The 27,676-nt window shown below is 43.0% G+C and overlaps 2 protein-coding genes across 8 annotated transcripts in view; one reads left to right on the top strand and one right to left on the bottom strand.

Moving 5' to 3' along the window:
• Window positions 1–9,828, top strand: part of LOC102197402 (myosin-10) — a 65,912-nt gene extending 56,084 nt beyond the window's left edge. For all 7 annotated transcript variants that reach the window (XM_005736257.1, XM_005736254.1, XM_005736256.1 and 4 more), the window contains 17 exons: window positions 424–636; window positions 790–934; window positions 1,035–1,241; window positions 1,329–1,433; window positions 1,979–2,131; window positions 2,498–2,746; window positions 2,830–3,042; window positions 3,184–3,396; window positions 3,511–3,672; window positions 3,759–3,887; window positions 3,983–4,071; window positions 4,213–4,336; window positions 4,654–4,743; window positions 5,354–5,472; window positions 5,565–5,673; window positions 5,765–5,937; window positions 6,880–9,828. In XM_005736257.1, the coding sequence (XP_005736314.1) occupies window positions 424–636; window positions 790–934; window positions 1,035–1,241; window positions 1,329–1,433; window positions 1,979–2,131; window positions 2,498–2,746; window positions 2,830–3,042; window positions 3,184–3,396; window positions 3,511–3,672; window positions 3,759–3,887; window positions 3,983–4,071; window positions 4,213–4,336; window positions 4,654–4,743; window positions 5,354–5,472; window positions 5,565–5,673; window positions 5,765–5,937; window positions 6,880–7,027 (2,641 nt within the window). In that variant the 3' untranslated portion in view covers window positions 7,028–9,828. The remainder of the gene's footprint in view (window positions 1–423; window positions 637–789; window positions 935–1,034; window positions 1,242–1,328; window positions 1,434–1,978; window positions 2,132–2,497; window positions 2,747–2,829; window positions 3,043–3,183; window positions 3,397–3,510; window positions 3,673–3,758; window positions 3,888–3,982; window positions 4,072–4,212; window positions 4,337–4,653; window positions 4,744–5,353; window positions 5,473–5,564; window positions 5,674–5,764; window positions 5,938–6,879) is intronic.
• Window positions 9,829–16,532: 6,704 nt separating this feature from the next.
• Window positions 16,533–27,676, bottom strand: part of ubn2a (ubinuclein 2a) — a 20,118-nt gene continuing 8,974 nt past the window's right edge. Inside the window, exons 6-17 of the mRNA XM_013911627.1 lie at window positions 27,515–27,674; window positions 25,878–25,948; window positions 25,451–25,580; window positions 24,327–24,433; window positions 23,687–23,797; window positions 22,978–23,121; window positions 22,622–22,672; window positions 22,460–22,502; window positions 20,440–21,927; window positions 20,153–20,360; window positions 18,871–18,939; window positions 16,533–17,226 (exon numbers count right to left, since the gene is read on the bottom strand). Of these exons, the coding sequence (XP_013767081.1) occupies window positions 17,180–17,226; window positions 18,871–18,939; window positions 20,153–20,360; window positions 20,440–21,927; window positions 22,460–22,502; window positions 22,622–22,672; window positions 22,978–23,121; window positions 23,687–23,797; window positions 24,327–24,433; window positions 25,451–25,580; window positions 25,878–25,948; window positions 27,515–27,674 (2,629 nt within the window). The 3' untranslated portion in view covers window positions 16,533–17,179. The remainder of the gene's footprint in view (window positions 17,227–18,870; window positions 18,940–20,152; window positions 20,361–20,439; window positions 21,928–22,459; window positions 22,503–22,621; window positions 22,673–22,977; window positions 23,122–23,686; window positions 23,798–24,326; window positions 24,434–25,450; window positions 25,581–25,877; window positions 25,949–27,514; window positions 27,675–27,676) is intronic.

The raw sequence follows: 27,676 nt of genomic DNA, 5'->3' as shown, positions 1-27,676 counted from the left end.
GAGCTCCTGCGTCACTGTCGTTGTTTGACGTCTGCTTACATGGTTCATTGTAGTGTTGTGTCTGCACCAACAGGAAAAATAACATCCACCTGGACCCTCAAGCTCATCCTGTGATGATGAAATTTACTGAACTCAAACCCAAAAAGGGGCCTTGCACACTTACGAGCATGAAAACATTAAATGCTAAGGATCTAAATTGCGTGAAGTGTAAAGAGCAGTGAAGGATGTTCAAGTGAGGAAGTCTGTTTAATGTCTTTTGAATGACGTCTGAATTGAAGATACAAATGTGATATAGAGAGAAAAAAGGAAATGTAGAAATGCAGATCATCAGTTGAAGGTTTGAGAAAATGTTTGAATTTTATTTAATTCTCTGATTAAGACCTGCTTGGAAAAACTGACATGCGTTTGTGGGTCTCCAACTAGGTGTGATGAGGAGTCGGTGCAAAAGAACAACGCTTTGAAGCAGATTCGGGAGCTGCAGGCGCAAATAGCGGAGCTTCAGGAGGATCTGGAGTCTGAGAAGATGTGTCGAAGTAAAGCTGAGAAACTCAAGAGAGACCTGAGTGAGGAGCTGGAAGCTCTGAAGACTGAGCTGGAGGACACACTAGATACCACGGCCGCCCAGCAGGAACTCAGGTGCTCATTAATGCTCATTTATCAGTGATGAGAAAGTGAACCTCACAGTTGTTATACGTCAGGTAGCACTATCTGTTCTATAGACTTCAGTCTGCATCCATCTTTATATGCAGTCCTGTGCTTTTAACTGTTTCCCACGTGGATGATCTCCAGGAGCAAGCGAGAGCTGGAGGTGGCAGAGCTGAAGAAGGCCATTGACGAGGAGACCAAAAACCACGAGGCTCAGATCCAGGACATGAGGCAGAGGCACGCCACAACGCTCGAGGAACTGTCCGAACAGTTGGAGCAGGCCAAGAGGGTGAGCTGCTCAAACCTTTCTAACCTTTAAGGTCTTCAGTTTACCTTCATACATGTCACTAAAAGCTTTTTTTTTATTTTTTTTTATTTGATCTGTGCAGTTCAAGGCCAACCTGGAGAAGAACAAGCAGTGCCTGGAGAATGACAACAAAGAGCTGGTCTGTGAAGTGAAGGCTCTGCAGCAGGCAAAGACTGAGTCGGAGCACAAGAGGAAGAAGCTGGAGGCTCAGCTGCAGGAGTCATTGGCCAGGGCCACCGAGGTGGAGAGAGCCAAGGGAGAGCTGGCCGAGCGCTCCCACAAGCTCCAGGTAAATGCCAACTCATTGTTGGGACTGATTTTCCTTTTTCTTTTTTAAGGGAAAGTTTTGTTTAATGTGTTTCCATTTGTTTGTCAGACGGAGCTGGACAACGTGTCTACTTTGCTGGAGGAGGCAGAGAAGAAGGGCGTTAAGCTGGCTAAAGAAGTTGAAAACCTGAACAGCAAACTGCAAGACTCTGAGGTACGAAAGACCATCAGCATCGACGTTTCTGCCTGATGATTTCAGAGCTGCAGGAGACGTGTTCAGAAATCATCATTTTACCTGATAAATCCTCTGTGGAGCAAGATTATTATGGTTAATAAAAAATAAGCAGAAATAAAACCACAAAAACATTTAAGACAAGTAAATTGTTTATATACCTGTTATCAAAAAATGACAAATACGTCCATATTACAGTTTTGAAAAGTAAAACAGATACTGAAGCTAAATAAACCTGAACTGACTTGAGAAATAAATAAAAACTAATTTAAAAAAAAAACTTTAAAGTATAATAATAGTTTAATACTTTTGGGTGCTGGTGATGTGTTTGTGCTTTTTAGACAGACCTCAGGTTAATCAACATTAAGCTTTCTAGTGAAGCCAATCAGCTTTCGCCTCTGTATTTCTCACACATATCCAACGAGGACAGCCTCTGCTAAAGTATCAGCGTATTAAGACTAAAACTGGTGTAACTGCTTTTCGTTTGTCTTTTGACCATCGTTTCTGATCGTGGTTTTTGCGCGTAGGAGTTGCGGCAGGAGGAGACGCGTCAGAAGCTGAACCTGAGCGGCCAAATCCGCCAGCTGGAGGCGGATAAGAACAACTTGCTGGAGCAGCAGGAAGAGGATGAGGAGGCACGACGCAGCCTTGAGAAACAGCTGCAGACCGTGCAGGCTCAGGTACATATTCACAGTAGGGCACATCTGACGCACACAAACCAGTCAGGCAGAAACACCTTCGAGGTACCGCTGAAGCCGAGTGCCAGGAGAAGGGCCCGGCAACCGTTTCCAGCTGTTTACCTGCTGTGAGCACCTGTAGCAGCAGGTGCAGCACAGCGTGCAGACAGCTGTAACTCAGTGAGGCTTCACAGATAAATGAAGAGAAAATCTGAGTCACTTCAAAACATGTGGTTCGGATTAATAATTAATAAAACTATTATTAGCATCTTCAGCATCTGCAGGTAAACCTCAGCTGATTATCTCTCCAGCACACACTGATGGGCCAGCAAAGGTCACGTCACAAATATTTTTAAAATGTCTTTGTAGCTGTTTGAGACAAAGAAGAAGTTGGAGGAGGATGTGGGAGCAATGGAGGGTCTGGAGGAGGTGAAGAGGAAACTCCAGAAGGACATGGAGCTCACCAACCAGCGTCTGGAGGAGAAGACAATGTCTTTGGACAAGATGGAGAAAACTAAAAACCGACTGCAGCAGGAGCTGGATGACCAGATGGTGGAACTGGACCTCCAGAGACAGATCGTGTCCAATCTGGAAAAGAAGCAAAAGAAGTTTGACCAGGTACCGGAGATCACACAGAGATGAGATATTGAAGGTCTCTTACGGTTTGTTCAGTGTAATGAAGGCTCTGTTATCTATGTTAGATGTTGGCTGAGGAGAAGACCATCTCTGCTCGTTACGCTGAGGAGCGCGATCGCGCTGAGGCAGAGGCCAGAGAGAAGGAGACCAAGGCTCTGTCGATGGCCAGAGCTCTGGAGGAGGCCTTGGAGGCCAAAGAAGAACTGGAGCGGTTTAACAAACAACTTCGTGCTGAAATGGAGGACTTGATGAGCTCCAAGGATGATGTGGGGAAGAATGTGAGTGACCTTTTGACCTCTCCAGTGACACTGCTGATTAAGATATGTTCACAGAAATACCTGAGGACCTGAAATCTCAGGATTTCATAAGTTTATTGTGCAGCTGTGTCACATTTTTGCCACTCCTCTGGCTGCTCACAGGTCCATGAGCTGGAGAAGTCCAAGCGTACGTTGGAGCAGCAGGTGGAGGAGATGAGAACACAGCTGGAGGAGCTGGAGGATGAGCTGCAGGCCACAGAAGATGCCAAACTCCGCCTGGAAGTCAACATGCAAGCCATGAAGGCTCAGTTTGACCGAGACCTGCAGGCCAGAGACGAGCAGGGCGAGGAGAAGAAAAGAGCGCTGGTCAAACAGGTACAAAGTGGCCGATGATCTTGAAGGACTGACGCCACATTTTTAATGTGCAGTTTATCTTCATTTACATCATCAGAATGACAGTGTTTGCATGAAGTTGTTTTTTTCTTGCAGGTACGTGAGATGGAGGCGGAGCTGGAGGACGAGCGGAAGCAGAGATCTGTGGCTGTGGCAGCCAAGAAGAAGCTGGAGATGGACCTGAACGAGCTGGAGGGTCAGATCGAAGCTGCCAACAAAGGCAGGGACGAGGCCATCAAACAGCTCCGGAAACTACAGGTACGCAAATGTTTGCTTAGTGTCTGTCCTGATTTTCAATTATCTCAGTCTCTAAGCTTGTCCGTATCACGTTGCTGCTCCTGCAGGCTCAGATGAAAGACTACCAGAGGGAGCTGGAGGAGGCCCGAGCCTCCCGGGATGAGATCTTCGCGCAGTCTAAGGAGAACGAGAAGAAACTCAAGAGTCTGGAAGCTGAAATCTTGCAGCTTCAGGAGGTGAAGTTCTGACTTTTGCCTTTTGTGGTGATAATCTTAGTTATTTGTGTGTAACGTCTGAAATGCTAAATGATCTTGTGTGTGTGTCTGCGCAGGACCACGCAGCTTCAGAGAGGGCCCGTCGACATGCTGAACAGGAGAGGGATGAGCTGGCTGACGAGATCTCCAGCAGTGCTTCTGGAAAGTCAGTATGAACATGTAGTTTTTCCAAACTTCATATTAATAATTAGCCAGGTTTTATGTGCCCCTCAAGGATCAAAAGATTTGTTTTATAGTCTTACAATCGCTGTAAATCAGTAGAAATTTAATAGAAACTCTGCGTCAGGTCGTCACTGCTGGAGGAGAAGCGGAGGCTGGAGGCTCGCATCACCCAGCTGGAGGAGGAGCTGGAGGAGGAGCAGGGCAACATGGAGCTGCTAAACGACCGCTTCAGAAAGGCCAACCTGCAGGTAGGCACACTAAATAATCAGCAGTGTCACAAACTTTATCTGGATGTGATTCAGCTACTGGTTGCTAGGGAAAATTTTTTATTTCCTAACTGGCTGTCAAGTGTTTCCTGGAGGTTGGTGGGTGAAGCGAGTGACACAGAGAGTGATGTACCAAAAACCTCTTGATTGATGAGAAAGGATAAGACAAACTTGTGGCGTGCAAATGTTTCTTTTAAACACTAAACACAGTAAAATTAAAACACCCATCAACGTGTTTGTCTGCTCTCTCCTTTTCCCACAATCCCTCTCACCTGCCTGCCGCGCTCTCTCTCTCTCAGGTCGACACCCTGAATACTGAATTGGCAGCAGAGCGCAACACTGCGCAGAAGAGTGAGAACGCCCGCCAGCAGCTGGAGCGACAAAACAAGGTCTCGTGGACTTGAAGCTTATTACAGTGTTTATCTTTCTCATTTCCCTTCTGTTTACACCCTCCTGTACTACAAGCTGTTCTCTTTTTCATTCCCACACCTCATCTCATGTTTTTGTTTCTTTGTTTTTAAGCATTTCACTTCTCTTTAGTACATGTGAGCCCAGCCCGGGAGCTGCCACCAGTCTCCTCTGAGGTCTAAACTCTATTCTTCCACCATCTGCCATTATCTACTAGAAATCCTGTCAGAACATCTGAATGTGGATTCATTCCTTCACATTTCTAAAGCTGTCCGTTGTGCTCGATTGGAGTCTTTGCCAGGCCGATTCTGGCCCCCGGGCCTTTTGTTTGACACCCCTGATCTATACTAGAGGCAGCAGATCAGGACACAAGCATTTCGTATTTGGGGGTTCAGTAGCACAATGTGATCCCCAGATTCAGTTTCTCTGACCCGCAGCTCTGCTGTAACTCTGCTGCAGATGCACGTTACAGATGCACCAGTGGGATCAGGAGATACGCGAGAACATGATCCTTCAGGTGCATGAACAGGACCTCCTGATCACAACTCTAAACTAACAAACTGAATATTTGCTCTGTTACCATGAACACAGGAGCTGAAGGCCAAGCTGGCAGAGCTGGAGGGGGCTGTCAAGTCAAAGTTTAAGGCGTCCATCACTGCTCTGGAAGCCAAAATCCTGCAGCTGGAAGAGCAGCTGGAGCAGGAAGCCAAGTAATCCAGATGTTAAAGAGCAGATTTTAGATCCTTTTGAGTAGACTACGATAATTTGGTCATGTTTACCTTTTCTGTTATTAAACCTCCAGGGAGAGAGCGGCAGCCAACAAAATCGTCCGACGTACAGAGAAGAAACTGAAGGAGGTGATGATGCAGGTGGAGGACGAGCGTCGTCATGCCGACCAGTACAAGGAGCAGGTACGGACACACAGGAAATGATTAGGCTTTGCTCCGTCTGCATTCACACTGCCGGTTCTCTACAACTTCTCACCCTCCATCTGTGCGTCAGATGGAGAAGGCGAACTCTCGCATGAAGCAGCTGAAGCGTCAATTGGAGGAGGCGGAGGAGGAGGCCACCAGAGCAAATGCCGCTCGCAGGAAGCTGCAGAGGGAGCTGGACGATGCCACCGAGGCCAGCGAGGGTCTCACCCGAGAGGTCACCTCACTGAAGAACCGCCTCAGGTACAAAGAGGACGGCGATTAACCGGTTTTAAAAATAACCCAGAACCTGAACTAGATACCGAAACAGTGCAGAGATAAAAAACACAGAGTGGAAACAGCCTGACCCAGTAATAATCGTGATCATTATTACTGGGTCAGGCTGTTTGCCAAACTTTTGATCATTTAACTTATTATTCATTTTAAGAATCTGCTAAACTCACTTCACCAATCCTCCCACTACACCCTCTACACCCTCATCATGTTGACAGCTCTCATTCCTGCATGTCATTCCTCCAATATGGTGATGGAGCCGGGAGGCGATTGAGTAAATGGATTGGTACTTATAGATCACCTTTCTACTCTATTTTAGCACTCTCTGCCACAAGTCTAATTCAACCTTCTTCCAACCATCCACACTGATGGACGCTTCGGGGGAAACTCGGGTCCAGGGTCTTGCCCGAGGATACCTCATCACACAGACTGGAGGAGCCAGGGAGGCTCCTGTCTGACTAAACTGTAGTCAGACAACTATGTGATCTCATTTAGTTAATATTACTGCAGCTCTTTCACTTTGTTCAGGTACACAGCGCCAGTGATTACACTGGTACTATTACCAGACTGGTCAGTCTTAAGGTTTTGAAGCTGTGGCTGTCATTGCAGTGTGTTTACAGTCTGCTCCATCCTCCATCATAATGAATGAAAATGCAGTTAAATGTGATGTTATGTTATGTTAGCATGTATTTGTGTCAGCAGCGGTCACAGTTTCACTTTTATAGTTGATCTTAGCGCCCGCTGGAGCTCCTGAGAATCGCATACGTCTTTCAAAATAACAGTTTTCCTGCGTTTAAGCCAATCACATCACCTCCCGGCTCTTCTTCCACCACAGTGGTATCTCGTCATCCCACAATCTATGTTTTCTGAAATGTTGAAGGTTTAAAGCTTTCTTCCGTTTGTTCTGCCCAGGCGTGGCGGTCCGGTCAGCAGCTTCTCCTCTGGCCGCTCAGGCCGGCGCAACCTCAACTTGGACGGCGCCTCCGTCGACATGTCAGACGACGACGCAGACAGCCGCTCCGGCGACTTTAACGAGACGCCAAACACCAACGTCGAGTAACCGCAGCAGCGACCGCCTCTTTCCTCACCCCACCCTTTTCCCCAACTGTGTCTCCCCCACCCCCAAAGTCCACATGGACTCATCTCAATCCACTCAGAAGATCAGAGCGATGAGAGGTTTCTATTCAAGCTGGGCGGAGCATGCCTGGCAGCCCTTTTTTTTTTCCATCCGTCACATCTGCAGGGAAAATCCACCACCCTCCTCAAGGAACGCCTCCGATCTGGAGTGCCACGGGACAAACGGACACTTCTGCCTTACTCCGTTCTCCTCTGACAAGCTGCTAGTCCTGGCTCGTCCGTCAGCATCATCTCAGCATCATAACCCTTACACCTGCCCCGTCCCACCCGTCCCATCAGAAATCATCTGCTCTGCTTTTTAGGTACAAAGTGCTTTTTATACAAACGAAACTCTGCGTGTAGGCAAAGGTTGTGAGGTGTGCGCACATCACGTCCATCATGTGACCGCAACTCATACTGGAAATGCAGGACTACAAGGAAAAGTGTCTGACTCTGGTGTTTTAAGTGTTCTGCTCACTCGTCATGCAAAAGCCATCTCTCACCTGACACGCTCCCTCCATCCAGTGTTCTGAATGACTAAAACCTAAAAGCCCACACAAACCAAGGTCACTGTGGCCTCCGGACGGCAGCGCCGGCTGCTTTTGTTGCATGAGTCTCTTTCTGACGATGTTTCTTTTTCGGCTTTTACACTGCAGCACTTATGGGAACAACTAACATCTCGGGACATGCAATAGAAAAACACAGACTCTCAAGTGAAAGTATATTACTGTGAAAACAAACAAAAGAAGAGGTATTATATTTTCTCTGTGGCTTCATCTCAACATGTAATAAAAGAATGTCTCGCTGGGTTTTAACTGGTTATCTAAAGCTAACGACCTGTCCTGTGGATTGGCCCGAGCCGCGAATGATGCACCAATGCTGGAACATGCACAGAACTGCACAGAGAATTCAAACTTAAAGCCAACAAAGAGGAAAGAAGCTCAAACCGGAAGCACTAAAGCTGCACTCAGCACGACACTAAATGGTTGTAATCACGTTTAGACGCGAAGATTAAAACTAGTCACCTTATCACCACATTTACAGTGTTTGTGCTCAGCCTTGCTTTGTATTACCTTTAAATTGACTTTATGCTATGATTTGGTAAAACATATACTGTAAATAAAAAAATTCAAGATCGCAGACGTCAACATTCAGCAAGCATTAGCTTTTCTCTGATCTTTAAGAAGCAAAGGTGTGATTTAACAACACTCGACTGCTGTTACTGAAACACTCACTGTCAGCTGGATGGAGAAATATTAACATTTTTAAGCCAGCACGGACAAAAAGTCTCAAGTGCCTGAGACAGATGTTAGTCTGCCTGGGCCAACCCAAAAACCTCATCTCTAGAGCGTCACGGGTCAGCCCTGGGGTTTCCTCCAGGAGGACACGCCCAGAACACCTCAGCTGGCTTCTTTATACGTGGAGGAGGAGGAGAGAGCTCATCTGAGAATCTAATACAGGCCAAATGTGGGCAAAAGTCCCATAAGGATGGCAGCAGGAAGCTTGGTTGACATGTAACCCTGAGTATTAATGTCGCCTGTATTAAATATGTGAATGAAACAGGCATTACAGGCTGCTTTCAGCGCAAGACAAGTTTAAAAGTGTAGATGGAGTTGGAACAGAGTCTGACTCTGTAGTCTACACTCCTCTCTGTATTGCAATGGTTAAGTTGCATTGTGGGTAATGTAGGCACCATGAGGAGTAATGGTGGTTTTAGTGCATCAGTTTGGGTCCATTTATTTTAAAGACATCAGTCGAGTTCCCCTTAAATACTTCTTGTCTGCACTAGTTTGTAATTCCAAATAAAAACAGATCTCAAAAGTTTAAAGAAAATATTTTTTCTTTCTTCAGCAAAATGATTAACAGAGTGTGCTGAAAAACCCCTCAGAACAGCAGTGAAACACAAATCAGCAAATACAAACTATTTTGCGACTTTAATCCCAAATCTTCAGACCTCTGACAGATCCGATCAAGCACTTGTTCTTCGTTCATTACAGGTTGTCTGAATTCAAGAGGTTTTTTTCTTAGTTCTGCTTTATCTCCAGCAGCCTCCACAGTGTGGAAACCACACGCCAGGGCTCCCATATCCATCACCTGTGCCCATTAATGGCAGACTCCTGTGCCCCCCTCCCTCCTCAAACGTCAACACTAAACAGTATGTTTCTTTAAAAGTGCCTTAGACACTAAATAAGAACATAAGCGGGCAAAGCTTCCTCACAGAGGTAACAGGTACATCAAGAAGAAGATACTCAACACTTCATTTTGCTTTCTTTTCTTTTGTATTGTCGCCGTGCTTCGTATCATCATATCCACCGTGTACCTCTGCGTTTGTAATATCATCCTAGCTAGAGCGTGTGGGTCAGAGTCAGTATTACAGTATTATGATTAAACTAACACGAGAAGCGGAGCCCTCTGCGGCCTCATTTCCCCACGTTACTCTCATGCTAAGCTCGTTTCTCCCCCTCAGGCGAAGGCTTAGCACATTACTGTGGGAACTGATGCGCTGCACAGGATGCAATTTGGTTGGAAGCTTTAACATTCACTAGTAGTCAACTCTGTTTTCTTTTATTATTATTATAATTATTATTACTATTATTATCACCCAGCTGGCTGTTGACAACCAGGCGTTCAACTGCAAATACTCTCATCATTGTTATTTCTTGTATACCTGTATTTCTAGACGGTGATTTTTTTCTGTTTTTGTAAAAGGAAAATAAAGCATATTCATTGTAACTGTTACTCTACTCTCGTATTTTCTGTCTCCTTTTTAACAAACTGGTTATTTTTAGGCTTGTGTCATTAACCCTTTAGCGTTCTGGTCAACCAATTGGCAGAGCACATTTTCAGGCCCTATATCTAACTGAGGGTTTCGTTGAAATTGACCTATCTTGTTGAGTCTTTTCTACCAATTGGTTTTTCATCTGTAATGCCAAAGAAATCCACCAGAAGGCACTGTGAACGGAAACTGTTGGCTCTCCCAACCAGGAAGTCAGAAACAAAAAACCATCCAACATATTTTGAGTGTTTTTGATGAAACTAAGGTAGGAAGATATAATTTTTTGATATATGATAGTGTTAGAGGACTTACTAAACAGATACATGTCACTTGACAGCATTAAAAAAGTGAAATTAAGTGTTTAATTTTTTTTTTTTTTTTTAAAGTGGTCGAACCAAACGGTTGATTTGGCCCTTTATGATGCTAATGCTAACATAATCAATTTTAATAACATTTAGGTTATTAAACTTGATTATTTGCCATAAAATCAGACCATTAGACCCATTTTGTTTATCCATTGCTATTGATAAATCACATTAAGAGTTAGCACAGCAAGAATATGCTGAAATAGTAGTAAGTCATTTTTGTAACATTCTGAGTTAATATTAGTAAATATTGTAAAAAAAAATCAAGAATAACGTAGGAATCACAAATATCACAACTGATTACCGTTTAATCAAATTACAGTAGCTGGTAAATTAATATTAAGTTTTCAAAATTATAATTTCATGTTGAACAAGTACTATATGGACGCTAAACAATTATATGGCTAAAAATCACATGGTCCTGTGGCATGATACTCATGATACCATCCACCTTCAACCACAGTGTGTTTGAGGTCATGGTTTCGTATGAAGCCACAAGGGCTGGCACTCCACCAGTATATTGCCAACAAACCAGATGAGTGGGGCTTTAAATTGTTCTGCCAAGCAAGTTCATCTGGCATCATCCACGAATTGCTGCTGTATCAAGGGGGGTCTACATTCTTCAATGCTCCCCTGAGTGAAAAGGAACAGAAGCTACCTCTCAGGGGCCAAAGTTGTAAAAAACAGTATGCAAACCCATAAAAGAACCTCCGCGCTTCACAAGTTGCAGCTTGGTCCAGAGCTTGCACACCTCATTGGGTGTCAGGTGCATTGGTACTGTATGACCAAACTGCACCGGTGGAGCTCCCCTGATGGCAGACAAAGACCTGATAAAGAAGGGCCATGGAGCCTGGTATTACAGGTCTGATGAAGGTCTGATTGCAATGAAATGGTTTGACAAGAAATGTGTCAACCTCCTACACAATGCCTGTGGGTTCATGCCTCTTTCATCGGTCAAACGGGGAAGCAAAGAGTCCAATGCAAAGATCACCATTCCATGCCCATCACTCATCCCTGTATATAATTAGCATATGGGAGAAATTAAACTTTCTGATATGCTATTACACCTGTATAAGACAAGTTACAAGTTAAGGAGATGGCATATTCCAGTTTTCGGATACATCCTTGACTTGAATACCTGGTCTACAAGAGGGACTGTGCCTTACTGGACCAGAAACCAATGGCTCTCAAAAGGTTTCCACCTGGCTGTGTCTGAACCAAGTTAACAAGCCAGCATCTAGAGTTGGACAACCATGATTCAGCTCTCCAAGACCACAGACTAAATGCTACGCCCTAAGACCCCAACGACCAAAACAGCAATGTTCACTGGCATGCTACTAGAAATAAACTGTATCCAATGCCCTGGATAGTTTTTGTTATTAATTTAATCAAAATTTGGCCCGGACCGGTTTATGCCCGACAATATTTTCACGGACCGGCCTTTAAGGTGTCGCGGATAAATACAACAAAATAAAACTAGTACCGGTACCGAAAAAAAGAAAATTTATTCATAACACACGTGAAAAGACCCAGGAAAACAGAGTTAACGATAAAAACGATAACAAAATAACGCTGAAAACCGATAAAAACCCTGAAAGCCATACATTTCACACACGAGCCTCAACTCTCGCAGCCCGGTACCAAACGACTCACCGCTGATCTAATGTACCTGTATTTGCATGACATTTCATACTTTTACCATAAAGGGACATCTCAACCGTTTGGTAGAGATCAATATTTTAAAAACTACAGGGTCTATTGAAAATACAATTATTGATTGTGGTTATTACTCACCCAAATCAATAAGAAATGCAAACAAAAAAGATTTCCATTGTTTTTTTCTTGGGTTAAAAGCATTACATTGTTTGCTTTTAGTAATGATACAAAAGCAACTCTAAAGGGTTCCTGTCTCTGTGTTTTTATATTTTTGATTTAAACAGTTAAAACTGATTGCACTCTACTTAGAATTAGTGATAATCTGCGAGCCTGACATAAATACTATCAAAAACACAGGTTTTTAATATTGAACCTTATATCATCCTTATTCATCTTAATCTTGGCTTTGTCCAGCCCCTCAGTTTATCCCTTTTTATGCTCATCTCCGTTTTGATTAGCTGCCCAACACAAGCAAAAAGTTTCAACAGCAGGTGGGAGAGGTCTGACATTGGACAGAGATCACTTTTCTATGACATGACAAAATAAAATTTAACACCTTTACAGGGCTGCTCTCTGATCCGCAGGTATCAAGCGTACCTGCTGTTCCTGAAAAGTACATGAATTAAGGTGTAGAGGTACTCAATGTTGCTCTAGAACAAAGGTGTCAAACATAAGGCCCGGGGTCCAGAATTGGCCCAGCAAAGGCTCCTATCCAGGCCATTGGACGGCTTTGAAATTTCCAAAGGTCAGCATGAATGTTGTTTTGGAATTTTTCCTACTGTTAAAGGCCTCACTCGCAGCCACTAGCAATGACAGAAAAGTCGTTTTGTTCACGATCAAAATTTGTTTCCTACAATGAGTCAATATTTGACAACTAAAACTGTAATTTTACAAATTTTCTCACAATTTAATCTGAAAGAGTTGGGCCAGGTCTTTTTCTTTGCTCCAGCAGCATTTATGATGTAGAAAAACTGAGCCACTGTTGAAATGTACTTTTTCTCATATTAAGATACTGCAAGATATTAAATGTGTAGTTATTCCTCCTTACTCTGACAGAAAGGAAAGTTTCACTGGTTCATCAAAGTGGTACAGCCCATGAAATAAAAACTGTTTGACAGAGCTGACACAGCAAAAACCTTGGAGGAAGACAGGAAGTGGGTGGGAGGGGGAAAAAAAAATCTGGACACAACATTAAAACCACCTGTTTTAATTTCATAATGGACACAAAAATAATCTACAAAAAGACCAACTCAGGTAACCAGATAACCACGAAATGTCATTTTTACCCCCCTCATTTAAAATTAAATAAATGTCACCCACTGCTCCAGTCACATGACTTCACAATGACACGCATGGGTTTACATGTCGGGGAAATAACCTCACACATACACACACAGACCAGCAGCACCCCATCAGGAGGAGCTACCCAACAATCTTTGGCGTCGTTCTCGGTGCAGCCGGTCAGCCAGACACAAGTGGAGGAGGGCAGGGAGCCGGTGGGTGGAGGAGAGACTCAGGAAGAACGGTTTCGTTAACGGAGGTATTCAGCTGAGGGGAGGTTTCACTAGCAGCGTTCAGACAGGGCGAAGCTCGTTTTAGTCTCGGGGTGTCAGCCAACTTTTCACCGTTAGCCTGCTGCCAGTTAGCCTGCTGCCAGTTAGCCTGCTGCTAGTTAGCTGGTTAGGACTGGAAGCAATTTGTGTTCAGCAGCACATCAAAACAGTTCAAAAACAGTGGTATTTGTTTGCTATTTGCATCTATTGAGCTTTTACATTTTCACCTATGTACTTTAGTTAAATTAGAGTTGTCAGCCACAGCGCTTATAAAAGCTTTATCATCCATACTGCTGCATTCACATAATGGCAGCAGAGTCATTGCAGACTGATGGATTTAAGCAGGTTTTAGCTAGCAGCTACTGAAAACCTTATTAAAAGGTCATAAATCAGCTGTAGTAGTTTTAGTATTTTAATTTAGATCAAATATAAAACAATCTTGATGCTTAATCTAAATTTTAATGATGTACGCAGCTGTGTGCAATAATATTGTACATTTAGCTTTTTTCTTTATTTTAAAGAGCCTTACTAATGATTTATTTTTGAGTCTAAAGCCATTTATTTAAGTGTGGAGCATCCAAGAAAGAGTCTTTATATACACACATAGTTATTATTAATAATATTTTTTTAAACCTGCATACAAAACTGTTAGTGACCCCACAAACAGTTATTGGGCTTCCTCCAGGGGCGGGGTTGAAACACTGGTAATGATAATTAAAAATACACAACTCACCAGTTTTTACTAAACCATAAAACACATTTGTTTATCAAATGTACAGAAATAACAGACTTCTGTTAAAGTAACAGAGTCATTGCCATAACTATACACGCACACCGAGGACAAACCCTGAGATACTGTAAAGGGGAAATGCCATTGTAGTATTTCATAAACTGTTGTCCAGCTTATTTTAATGACACCACCTGACCAATGCTACTCTGCTACATGTGCTGCAGACAGTGCTGCGTGTATTGCAAATAGTGGACAAAACTGTATGATGATAACATTTTAAAATATATAAATATATCTATGAGAGGCCAACACTGGTCTGTGTATTGCTTGGCTGTGTAAAAATAAACTGCGGCTAATTCAGACTGGAGTGTTTGCTCTGGAGGGGGTTGTAGTACAGCAGTATTGTTGCCAGATGTGATATAAAATAAAATAAAAAGTGATATCATGTTAATATAACACACATTTGCTAATATTTTCAAGAATTACCACCAGTAACTGTCTGGTTAACCTTCCAGTAGCATTGCACTTTAATGTTGGTTGCTAACAGTCATAAATCAGAAAAAGAGCAATAATAACTAGCCAGCTACAAGAAAAAAAAAAAGTGTATAATGGAGACTTTATGTACCTTTTCATTAGTACATTTATAATTTATATCATAAATCTGACATTAGCAAAAATATAAATAAATGTATTGGAGTAAATGTTGTGCCGTTGTTAAGATTGCATACTGCAGTTCATCCACATGCAGACAGCTTTCATTTTAGCGTCTTGTTAAATCGGCTTTTAAATCAGTTGTCACTGTAAAACAACCCCGAGGTGAACAGGAGCAGCTAAAAGGTTCTTTTGTTAATTCTTCAACTATGTGTACAGGTGATTTAATGAAGGGGGAGTTCAATTAGAATTTCATGTGAAAACGCTGACTGAAGGGAAAACAAAAACAAAACACTCTTTAGACCAGGGGTGTCGAACATAAGGCCCAGGAGCCAGAATTGGCCTGGCAAACACTCTGATCTGGCTCAATGGACACATTTAGAAAATGTGGAGAAGGAAGGAAATCTTGGATTTTTAACAAGTTTTACAGCTTTTCCTACCAATAAAGACCTCACCCACGGCCATTCATAACATCCCAAAGTAATTAAGTGATAATTTTGTTTGTTTGTTTGAGTTGTTTACAATTACAGAAATATTTCTGTAAAATTAAAAAAAAATCTACAGAAAGTTCTGTAAAATTACATTTATTTATTTATTTTTTTTAAACAGAAAATATTTCTGTAAAATTAAGGAAAAACTACAGATTTTTTTTTTCTGTTTAGAGAAAGAAAAAGAAAAAAAAAATCTTACAATTTGAGCCCAAGAGTTGCACCGAGAGATTTCTCTCTGCTATAGCAGCATTTCTTAATCACATAGAAAAACTGAGGCATATTGTTCAGATTGCCCTTCTTTTTCTTATATTAAGATATCTTAGGCATTTAACGTATAGTTAAGCTACTTTGCATTGACAGAGAGGTGAGTTTAAGTGGTCCGGCTCATTTAAGATCAAAGCAGGCTGTGTGTAAAATGAGTTTGACACCCTTGCTTTAGACTTTTTAGAAGTGTCACAGTCACTGGGGCTCTGCTTGCCCCAGGACTGGGTACTCGTTTTGTGTACCATCTTTCACGTTTTCCCCACATTCTTCTGATTGTGTGCATGCATGCTGTCTTTGCGTTTGTGTATAATCGCCCTGCACCTAAAACTCGCTTTGCTTTCTGTCTGAACGCACACATTGGGGGGGGGAAAAAATATGGAGTCTCAAGTGACATAAAGAGCATCTACAAACATTCAAACTCCAGAAATGCACTGACAAAGTTGAGTAGAGGTTGAAAGCCAAGCGACGACTTGCACTTTTGCATTGAGCGTTTACAGTCCTGCATAGATCTTTTTCATATATTTTTTTTTCAATACAAACTAAGGCGTCTTGTTATATTAAGTTGGTTTGAGTCAATAAGCAGATAAAGGAAATCAAAAATCTTAACATTTAAAAAAAAAAAAAAAAAATTCAAGTAGACTACAATCTTGTTTCTCCCCCTCTCTCACAGGCAATTCCTCTGTCCGCAAGAGGAGGCCAAAACTTTTTCAATTTAAGTCTTTTTTTTTTTCCAAGGAAAGGTCCAGTGTGATCGTTAACAGCACCAAAAACACACCGAGCAAGAGAGGGGCGTCACACTTAACGCTTGCTCGTTATTGTGAGAGGGGAATACACGTCTTTACCCAGTCATACAGAATAATCTGGAAAGAAATTAACAGTATATTGTGTTTCTTATGTACATACACACATTTAAAATTAACCACATCACAGTCTCTCTTCCTCTCTCTCACACACACACACACACACACACACACACACACACACACACACCTTTGTCCCTGTGTAAATTACAAATAATTTATCAATATTAATTTAAGCTACTACTTAACAGTCATTTGTGGGAGCAGAGGCGACCGACGATAAACTTCTACAGACGATTCCCACGAAAGACAGAAAAACAAAAGTTCATTAGTCAGTCTGTTTCTTCTTTTTTCCTTTTCTGTACTGCAACAACGAGTCCTGTTACTCCACATGAGCTTAAATACAAATTATATTATGTAGTGTACTACTACTCTCATCTGTACCATCACCTCGCTCACACTCATTCCACAGTGATCAAGGTCAGTCATATGTAAACATGTTGACAAAGAGGAGAAAAGAAAAAAAAAGGCAGAACAAAAACAAGTGTCCTCGTCATTCACGCCGTCTTGTTCTCATACCCGGTTTGTTAGAAAATACAGTTAAATTAAATCATTGCCACTCGTAGCGGAGATAAACTCTTTTATGTCCTCTTTTTGTTTGTTTGTTTTTTTTTAAAAGGAGGCGAGGGAGCAACACCCCCTCCCCCCTTCATACCGCATCACGTCAGTCAATCAAGCCGAAGAGTCCGTTGGTGGTTGTGGCCAGGAGGCGAGGATGTGACGTCTGTCTGTCTCCTGTGCTGTTATTGTTCAGTGGGATTTCCTCTTCATGTCTCCACCCTGGCTTTGGTTCGCATCTGCGTGGAGAGGGCACATTTTTAAACAGCTGGACGATAAAACAGATCCAGCAACCTGTGGCACCAGATCACTGAAGGGCACCTAATGCACTGTTTCTCATATTCTGTCATACGTGCACTGTTAAACCGAGGGCAGTGCGTCTACATGCATCCCAAAAGGTTCTAAACACTTAATTTCAGATAGTTTTTCTTGGCGTCGCCCCCTGCTGGTTATTAAAAAGAATGTTGGTTTCGGGCACTTTGTTTCACTTTAGGATCGAGAAAGATGTGAACAGACAATCAGGTGGAAAACAAAGATTTTTGATTTATTTAAACAAAATCCAATGTGGCTGCTGTCAGTGACTGATAAAAGCTATGGAAGTAGTCAGGATAAGTCTCAGTAAGAGGCAGACACAGCTTTCAACACTCAGAAGGGTTGAAGACTGTTTCTTGGTCTTTACTTTTTAAATGTTTATTTATTTGTCTTTACAAATGGAAATACAGAGACTGGCAGATAGCCAGTAAAAGACGATAATATTAGCCTGCTAATAATAATCAGGTTCTCTGTTACTGGCTATACACTTGCAGAACATCTGTTACAATGTTTAGTTTGTCCTTTTCCTTACAGAAAGATTATATATTACTAAAATCTCAGAAAGGACCATCCTTAGGGTCAATCTGAGGTCCTTAAAATACTTGCTAGAAAGCCTGAGTTGAACTGGTGCAACAGGCTGCAGCAGAACGATGAAAAACATTGTCTTATGAAACATGAAGGGCCGAGTGTGTGGGTGGTTCTTTGGCTGAAAATGTAAATTACTAAGCATCTTTAATTCTGGCAAACTGAGGTACACAGACGTCTGGCAAATTCTGAAATTTTGGGTCAATATGACATTTAAAATGAAAATCTGGCTGAAAGGTGACATCTTGACGTTATTTATATAATTGTGTTGTCTTTTGAGTTTACTATAAAACTGATGGCAACTGAACTGAAGTTGCCACAGGAAGTGGCGACAGAGACAAGCTACGCAGGCCTGGTCCCTGCGATTAATTAACAGGAGTTACAGTAAATCCAAAGTGTGGATTTACTTGGAAATGATACAGGACGGCCCAGGAACAACCAACCTTAGTAGGAAAAGACATTTCATTCATCCACCTTAAACTCAGCTTATCATTTAAAACGTGCCAGTAGCTGAATGCTTGGTTTTTCCTGCTTTTACAGAACACCTGTGAAATTATTTGAATCTTTTTTTCCCCCCTAAAAATAAAAAATGACTGCTGCTGACCTGAGTAAACTTTGACCTATCAGTGTTCGACCCTTTTATCACTGCATCCATATGTGAAAGCACCAGATAAAACGCAAATTAAACTTTTGATTAAAAAGGATCAAAAACTTCTAATATGAAAAAGGTTTAATTGCTCATAAGTCAACCAGTAGGTTCCAGTTTTTGTTTTTTTTAAACAGACTTTGCTCAAAAAACGACATATCTTCGTGTTTCTACTATGCTACGATCAAACCAGAGGCATGCTGAACACCAGATACACTACAGCAAACAGAAAGTTGGAGAACTAACAAGTAACAGAGCAGCTGAGCCGACTGCAACAAGTCAGCCTGACACAGACAGATGGAGAGGAAGGATGAAGAGGAGGTGGAGGGATGCAGATTACCTGAAAAAGCAAGCTGCAAGTGAGGAGGTAGGGCAGCCTGTGACCCTGACTGGAGACTCTTATACAGATCTGAGGAGAGATGGAGGGTAGGGTGGACAAATGAGAGGAAAGACAGCAACAACCAGGGAGAACTGGGAAAAGATGACACCGTTAAAATGTGAGACCAGCAATAAAAGATAGTCGAGGATCAAAGCTGTCAGCGAGGCGAACGAGTACAAAGGGCTGAAACGACAGAGACTGGTGCAAAAAAAAAAAAAAAATGGTGAGAACAAAGGAGGGAGACTGGTTTGTAAAAGAGGGTTATGGCAGGGGAAGCACTGCTGGTTTACAGAAATACACAGTGAACCAGTAATATTTAAGGAGTCCCATTTAGTCTCTTACAAAGCAAGATTATTGTAGTCAACTAAAACTACATGTGAAAAACATTTTAATTAACCAAAATAAAAATAAGTATTTCAGAATAAAAATAGAATATCTTTAGTTTTAGTTCTTGTTAGTTTGGTAAAGATGTTATTAAAGCTTCATGGACGCGTTTATTGAGATTCTGGATGTCTACAAGACTGAGTCAACTGCATTCAAAGAGTTATGCGTCTTTATTGTTACAGCTGTACTGATTTTTCTAAATCTTGGCTCTGACATCTGCTCTCCATACAGTAATAATTAAACAGACTACAATTAGCACTGAACATTTAAGTCCTAGGTGACTTGCTTCTTCAGTTATTGCACTGAAATTCAAACTCATCTGATGTTTTTAGCAGATGCACCTTTGGTAAGTTTTTCAAAATCCTACATCGCTTCGTTCTCAAGTTATTGCATTCACAAACTTGGGAGTCCACCCTCCCAACCGCACACCTGGTGGTGTCAGGACAATATCAGATTAGCCTTTTACGACTGAGGGGTAAAAACTAAACTGAAACAAGAAAAACTATAATCAAATCAACAAAAACTACAACAATTCTGCTACAGTTAGTAAGTATTAAAATACTTTTAAAGATGCTACTAGTTAAATTCCTATATCTGTGAAAAGGTTACCAGAGTAACTCATTTTCTAGCTTAACAGAAACCGCCAGTATAAATCTTGTACCATCGTATTTTTTGTGTTTTACCGCAACCCCCACTTAATATAACGTAGTTGCAAGTTGTACTAAAAGGCAAAATAAACTTCCTAAAGTCTAATGTGTTATTGATATAGGATATCAAAGGCCTTTTATTTTAAAAAGCACAGTAAAGTCTGTCTGTTGGTGATAAAAGATGCAGGTCCCTTAATTAAGAGCCCACTCACCCATTAGGTCGCTCTGTGCTAACGGGTATCCTGAGTTGGAGCTGGGTGCTGTGCCCATTCCAGCCGCCCCGGAAGCTCCAGGAGGGCTGAAATTGAGCAACGACGGAAACTGGAAGGGTAGCGAGACAGGCACCAGACCTCCCAACATCCCGAAGCCCAGGGGCAAAGCAGAGGGGTTGCCCAGGAGGGGAGTGCCTGCAGTCGATACCTGCAAAGGAAACACAAAATATATACAAATATATTCAAAATAAAACTCTAAGAGTGACTTCCCGTTGGTGGAAACTAACCTGTGAGAGGTGTGACGTTGTGGAGGATGTGGCCAAAGTTCCTGAAGCCACCCAACCATTTCCAGCCTTTGAGCCCTGGCTGGCCCCACCCACCACCCTCTGCCTCTGCCCGTGACTGGCTGAGACTGAAGGTGATTGGGGGGTTTTGTCCGGATGACTGCAGACTGTCGAGACCACTCCCTTGTTGTTAGAGTTGTTGTTGATGCTACTGTTGCTAGTGGTGGACTGAGGTTTCTGGGCTCCAGTGAAGCTGCAGCCGCCCTGTGTTTGTTTCACCTGCCCGCCACCTGATACACTGAAGGGGGGCCGGAAAGTTTTGGGGGTTTTGGGAGAGAACTGGTGTTGCTGCTGTTGGGTGGAGATTATTTGATGGGAAAGCGGATTTGACGGTGAGGATGATGGCGAGGGGGAGGATGAGGGTGGCGGGGTGGGGGCGGGAGGCCGAGGGGTTAGCTTGATGATGGGAGAAGAGTTGCTGCTGTGCGAGGACTTGGTGAGGGTGGCCTGCATGGGTGTGATGAAGTTGGGCTGGTGGTGGAGGTGTGTGTGGGATTTACCTTGAGCGGAGTGTGCGGTATGGGAGGTTGGCGAGGGTGAGGAGGTGGCCGGTGACGGGGGGCAAAAGGACTGCAAGCCATGGTGGGAGGTAGAGTTGGAGCGGGACTGAGGGGAAGGGGAGGAGGAAGCTGTGACGTTGCTGTTAACAGCGCTGCCATTGCTGCTGGATTTGGCGCTGCTCTTTCCCAGTGCGTGACTTGCTCCCATTGTTCCCAGTATCCCCACCGGGCTAGCAAAGCCTTTCTGATGGGGGGGCAGCAGAGGGGAAGCTGTCGGAGGAGGCCGATGCTTTGGAGGAGAAGGGGAGGGGTGCGGATGCATCTTCCCCATCACTGTGCTTGGCCGGTGATTGGGTGACGCCATGGTAACATGTCTCTGAGTCTGGGTTTGGCCCATGACACCAGATCCTTTGATCGGGCCATAGTGACCGTCTGCAGTCCTGGAGGCTAACGCTAGGCCTGCTGCCTGCACGTGAGCAAGAGAGGAGACAGCCGGGGACGAGGAAGAGGAGGTAGAAGAGGAGGTTGGTAGCGTTGTTGTTGGCAAGTTCACAACAGATGCAGCTGTCAGCGGAGCACTCTCCACTTTAGACAGGGAATGGTGCTGCGTTGTCTGTGCTAACGAGGCAGAAAGCTGAGAGCCTGAGGGGTAGTGAGGGGCGACGGGTGGAGGAGAAGAGGTTGGTATTTGCAGCGGTGGGGGAGACAAAGGGCTGTCTGTGGGACCCTTGGATGCATTGCTGAGGAGGGCCAGAGCATGGGAGATGGAGTCCAGAGAGGGAACGGTCAGATCTTCATCCAGAGAGTCTGACAAACAGATGGGCTCCGAGGAGGAGAGGGGCTGGCGGTTGGAGGTCAGAACAGATGTGGCGGTGGGCTGAGATGGGGTGGAGGTCATGCCGAGCGATGGTTTGTGGAGCCAAAGGCCCTCCTAAAGAACAGGAGAACACAGTCAGTATCACCCAAGCTCCACAAAGAAACCAGAACTTATTTCTAACCGCTTCTCTTCATAAAGTACAGCTCCAACATTTTACCCACAAAACACTTTTTAAACCCTGAACGAAACTCATAGGTTCCTTCACACAACTCCTCCTTAACATTTGAGCTTTTACTGTGAAAAATGTCAGGAAGCGGTTTTTTTGTTTGTTTGTTTTTTAAGCAGTTTAACAGTGGCTTTATAATTCTGCGTCATACCTGTCAGACCCTTCTGAGACCTCGCCCCGTGGCCTGACTGCACCGCCTATAAATGTTACTACACCTGGCTGTATAAATCCTACAAATCACTTATTTTTTGAGAGATACACAAATATGATACAGCTACAGTTGTATTAATGCACGAAAGAACTTCAGCCAGTGGGCTCAAATTGAACGATTCATAAAACTGCTGTAAAATAAAAATACAAATACACACACCCTTTTTTCTTTTTGATATTTTGCAGTAAATAGTCTGAGCTGTCACTCACCTTGGGTTTAGCCTTGGGTCCAGGCACCATTCTCTTTTTCACTCTGTGTGGGAAAATACCAGCAATTATTCACCCTCTTCAGCTGACATTTTACATTGACGCTCAGTCCCAGTAAAATTCCTGCATGCTCAGAGTTACGGGAGAAACAAAGGACACACTTACAGGTTTCCAGTGAGGTGATTGTGAACAACAAGGCTCTCCTTGAACAAGATCCTGAGAAACAGGCAATAAACAACAAAGTCAGCCAAAATTCAGGGTCACTGACATTAAGAACGACATCACCGAGAAAAACGGAAAACACATTAAAGTTGGATACAGTCGGTTCCAAAGGTTCCTAATGTGGATGGATTACTATTGTTGAGGGTTTACACATATCAAATAGACTTAACTGCTCTCATGGCAGCAGCAAATTTATAGTACTTTGACAACATTTAAAACACAGTTTGCATACGTTGCACTTTTCCGCGGATAAGTGCCTCCTGCTTGTAACGAGCTGAACACACAAAAGCAGCACAGACCTGGTCTGCATCCAGCCCTTGGGCCACAGTGGTTTGACCTCATTCTCTAAGAAAGCCTTGAGGTAGTCCTCCACAGACAGAGAGCACTGGTTCTCCATCTCATAGCAGCTCAGCTTCACTCGCACTAAGCTGCACAGCAGGTTCCTGCACAAACAAACACACACACACACACACACTCCACTCAATATTAAGGTGAAAAACAGGCTGCAGTCTCCGAGCACAAAATGACAGAAGACACTGATATGCTTCAAAGAGGCAGAGGTATTCATTTATTTTGAATTAAATGAATAAATAAATAAAAGTCTTTGTAGTACGATGGAGAAAATTAATGAGCACTTATCAGCAGTTTTATTCAGACACCATTTCTGACCTGTGGGTTTCCTCGTTATTCCTCACCATGCAGGAATAAAACTTTAACTTCGGTTTTAGTGAAATATAAGTGGGAAAGAAAAAAAAAATGGAGAATGGTGAAAAGTAAAAGCTCTTTCTCCAGGATGTGAAGTGTTAATCCTGCAAGCTCTGAACGGACATAAATTGTTTACAGCCTGTATGAGCTCGGTTTACTAGATTAAACACCAGCGGTGGAGAACAAAGGGGAAGATGAAAACAAAAAGAGACGAAGAGAAAACAAATCACTCCACACAGCAGCACAAAGACGCTGGAACGCCATCCGGCCGGCTCTTCCAGCAGGACAGACTCGGATCATTACCTGAGCTTGTCGTCCCAGACAAACTTCTTCCGAGGTCCCACGATTCTCTTCCCAGGTTTCTCCTCATCGTCCTCCTCTGAGCCGTTCTTATCGCCCTCCTCTGACTGCTGTCTGCAATAAAACACAGAGATATAAAAGTGAACATAAACGGCTTGAATAAACCATTTTTTCCTCAAGAAATTAAAGTCAACAAGATGCTTTTATGCATTTTCCATCCAAGTTTTTATATGCGTTATGCTTTGAACGTCGTACGGTAGCAGTATTCGGGTATGTATCCACAGGCAGCAATTTTAAGACTTCTTTTACATCAGTGTAAATAAATGGATGTTTCTCCCCTGCTATTATTAATAGTTTTGATATTATAAGTCTCCCTCCATCTCAACTTAACTGACAAACACAGCAAGGGAAAAAAAGCTGCTTTGCACTGACTGGACTTTGAGCACCGTTAACTCTGATCTTCATACGATTTGCATAGAAGACAAATGCTGCCAGTGTGAAAACGGCATCGGGAACTCCGATGACATGGGTGGATGGAAAAAAGATTATCAGGAGAGTTCACATATCACTTCTTTTAAAAGAGCTGTCCTCAAACTGCTTTCAGAGGACTGCTCACCTTCTGGAACAAAAAGGACTGACTTACTTTGCAACCTTAGCCATGCACTCCATGTTATATTTCGCTATCTGCTCAGGCATCACACTGCACACTGCTAGCTTCAGCTTCAAAAGTGGCGTCCGCAGTCGATCGTCCTGAAAGAAAAAGCAGAAATGGATGTAATGACAAAGGGAATGAGAGGTAGAGAAAAGAAAGAAATTAGGAGGAGGGAAGACATTAAGGTCAGAGTGAGGGGAGTGGGGAAAGAGAGGCAGCAGAAGTGAATGAAGACTCAGAAATGAAAAAGTTAAGAGACACAAAAAAAGGCGAGAAAGGGGAATAATAAAAAAATATGATGGAGAGTTAAAGAGCGAGACAGAGGGTCGGGGTATGTAGATTTATTTTGTCAACAATCCAACATTAATGGTGCATGACAAAGAAGACCTTTGGAAGCCTGTTTTCAGCTGCAAACCTCTCTGCGCTAGTCTGCCCACGCTGAGATCCCTGCACGTTATTAACGGAAGCACCGAATACAGCTAGAGATTAACCGCTGCGTGAAAAAGGCAAACGTGACAGGGACGAACAAGGGGGGAGTTCTGGCGATGGGTAGGAGCTCAGAAATATCTCGAAAGAGCTCAAAAGAAACAAATAGAGTTAAATTTCAGCATCTCCCTGATGTGTTGGCTGTGAAAGAAAAAGCTAAAAGCTCAGAAAAGGAGCATGAAGCTGTTAAAGGATCAAAAGATATTCATTTATCACAGAAGAGTAAAAATAATTTTTTAAAAAGGTCAAAACCGTGTCATCTTTGACCAATCCAGTCCTTTTTTTCCTTTGCTTTATGTCTCTACACTAAACATCTAACAGTAATTTTTGATCATTGCACTCTTTATGGGTCGTCTGTTTTAGGGGCAATTTTTGACTTTCAGGAAAAGAAAAGAAAAAACTGGACACCCACCCAAATCACACACTGACCTGCAGGATGTGTTAAAGAAGGCCAGATTTGAGCCACGCTGCGTGGTGAGATTTTCAAAGCCCCTCCTGAATCTTTTAGTGGCCACAGAGCAATAATAAAGGCTGAAGAAGGACACCCCCCTCCCCCTGCACTCAATCACTTTTTAGATCAGAGTGAGGATTCACAGCTTCCTCTCCTCCACAGTAAAGCTTTAACTCACCTGGATGTTCAGGCTGAGCTTCTTCAGGCGTTTGAGGAGCGCCTCTTTGTTGCACGGCACAAACGCCTCCATGTGGGAGTAGATTTCTGAGCGCACCTCGGGAGGCTGCTCTTGGACCTGCAGCTCAATACTGAGAGAAGGGAGAGAGAGTCCAGATTGTCAGAAAAGCTGTAAAAAGAAACAAAAGAGACGAGACAAGAGAAAAGACGGAAGTGCCAGAGGAATGAAAGCAGGGTGATTGAAATGAGAAGCATGTCATTACTGAAGAAAATGAGAGACGGACAGAAAACAAAACACTTAAAGATGGCAGCAGCAGAGGTGACGAGGGAAATCTGCTGCCAAAAAAGAAAAAAAAGAAAGAAAAAGGGAAATGGAGAAGAGTGTGCTGGGATTTGGCTGACGGTGATTTAAAAGCTGTCCTACTCACTCCAGGAGAATGTTATTCATGTCCAGGGTGAAAAATTTCTTCCTGCCCTCCTGATCAAACTGCCGCGAAGCCTGTGGGAGAAAGGTTGAGTCAGCATAGAGCACTGTGCCATACGCTGTAAATACATATACAACACTGCAGTGTGCAAACATTCCTCTACCTCCACAGAGCTATACGTGACTCTAAATATAACAATAAACCTGTAAGCAATTATGGTTAAAGTGGAATTTGAGCTCAGCTGAAAAGTGTTGGTGTAACTTTAGCACAGACCAAACGACTAAAAGAACAACATGAAGAAGAGTTACACTTCCCAAACAACAACATGGTTTGGTGTCATTTTTGGCCTGTATTCCTTGTGTTTAGAAAGTGTACAATTTACTCGATCAATTTAAAAATTAAAAATAAAAAACAACAAAAAAAAAAAACCCCACTCTTGCTGTGATGTTACTGCAGAAAAGTATTAGTTATGACACCAGATTCAGCTGCAGTCTACACTAATAATGCTCATAGCCTGTTACTTCTCTGCAAGCCTGTGTGGCCACCAGCAAAGGAAAAATAAAATATGTGGGTTCTTACAGCGCCGAACACCAACCCTGTCCGTGACCTGAAGTCAATAGGAACCTTACTGTATCAAAGTCACCATATTTTTTTAATTGTTGATTCAATTCAGTTTTAATTATTAAGCACCAAATCACAACAGCAGTTGCCTCAAGGTGCTGCATATTAATAATACAGAGAAGATGACAACAATCAGATGAGCCACAATGAGCGACAGTAGGAAGGAAAAACTCCCTTTTAACAGGAAGAAGCCTCCAGCAGCACTGGGCTCTGCGAGGGGCAACCATTGGTAAGAGCTGACTTCACTATAGCAGCTTTACACTGGGTGGCTTGCTCCTTAAGCAAACTTTCTTCTGATTGGCTGCCCCTCACAAACAGGTCTAAATAGCAGGTAAGTGAAGCTTGTGTGCCATATAAGGGATATCTGCTCTTTCTGACATCATAAAGAGCCAAGAGCAGAAAAAAATATTGAAAACAGTGTTTGGAGCAGTGTTACAGGGATTACTTGGACATACTGATCTTATTATTTGAATCTTTGGCTATGTTTTTAAGTGCTGTCTGTGGTAACCGTGTGTATAGAAAATTTAAAAGGAAAGCATAATAGGTCCACATTTAAAGAAAATACTCCCAAATCAGGATTTTCCCCTCATGTTATCTTTGAATCAACAACAAAAACAAATATATTTTACCACTATTTTTAGTTTTCCCCTCTGGCTCAGTCTGCTCTTCTCTACCTCTGAATCCATCAATCCTCCATTGTTTTCCTACCTCTCCTTACATGTTTACCAACATCTATAAAAAGATGGGCGGCTCTCAGATATAAGAGCAACGAGAACATAAGTATATGTTGAAGAGGTAGCGGTGAGAGGTCTGCTGCTGTTTTAGTTACATAAAACCCCCTCAGGGCTCAGCGTTGAGCCACATTTCTCCAACGCTTTAGAGACTTTTCTCTCCGGACTAAACAGAAACAATAAACATCCTCTGCCACTTCCTCAACTGAATGGCATTTGTGTTTAACTTCAGTGAAGAGGTTTCACAGGTAATTGCAGTCGCCCACTAACAGCCTACAGCTGACTCACCACCCGCAGGTCCTCGATGCGTTTAATAAGAGGAGCGGGCAGTCCATTGGGAAGCGGAGGCGGCGAAAACAGTCTGCTGGAGGGCCCCGGGCCACGCCCTTGGCCACCTCCTCCTCCCGCTTTATGAGTTGGCACACCGACTCCCAGTATGCCATTCTCTCT

Source organism: Pundamilia nyererei, unplaced genomic scaffold, assembly GCF_000239375.1.
Source record: "Pundamilia nyererei isolate P.nyererei 1_Seehausen unplaced genomic scaffold, PunNye1.0 scaffold00068, whole genome shotgun sequence".
Classification (NCBI taxonomy): domain Eukaryota; kingdom Metazoa; phylum Chordata; class Actinopteri; order Cichliformes; family Cichlidae; genus Pundamilia; species Pundamilia nyererei.
This window is presented reverse-complemented; position numbering and strand designations above follow the sequence as displayed.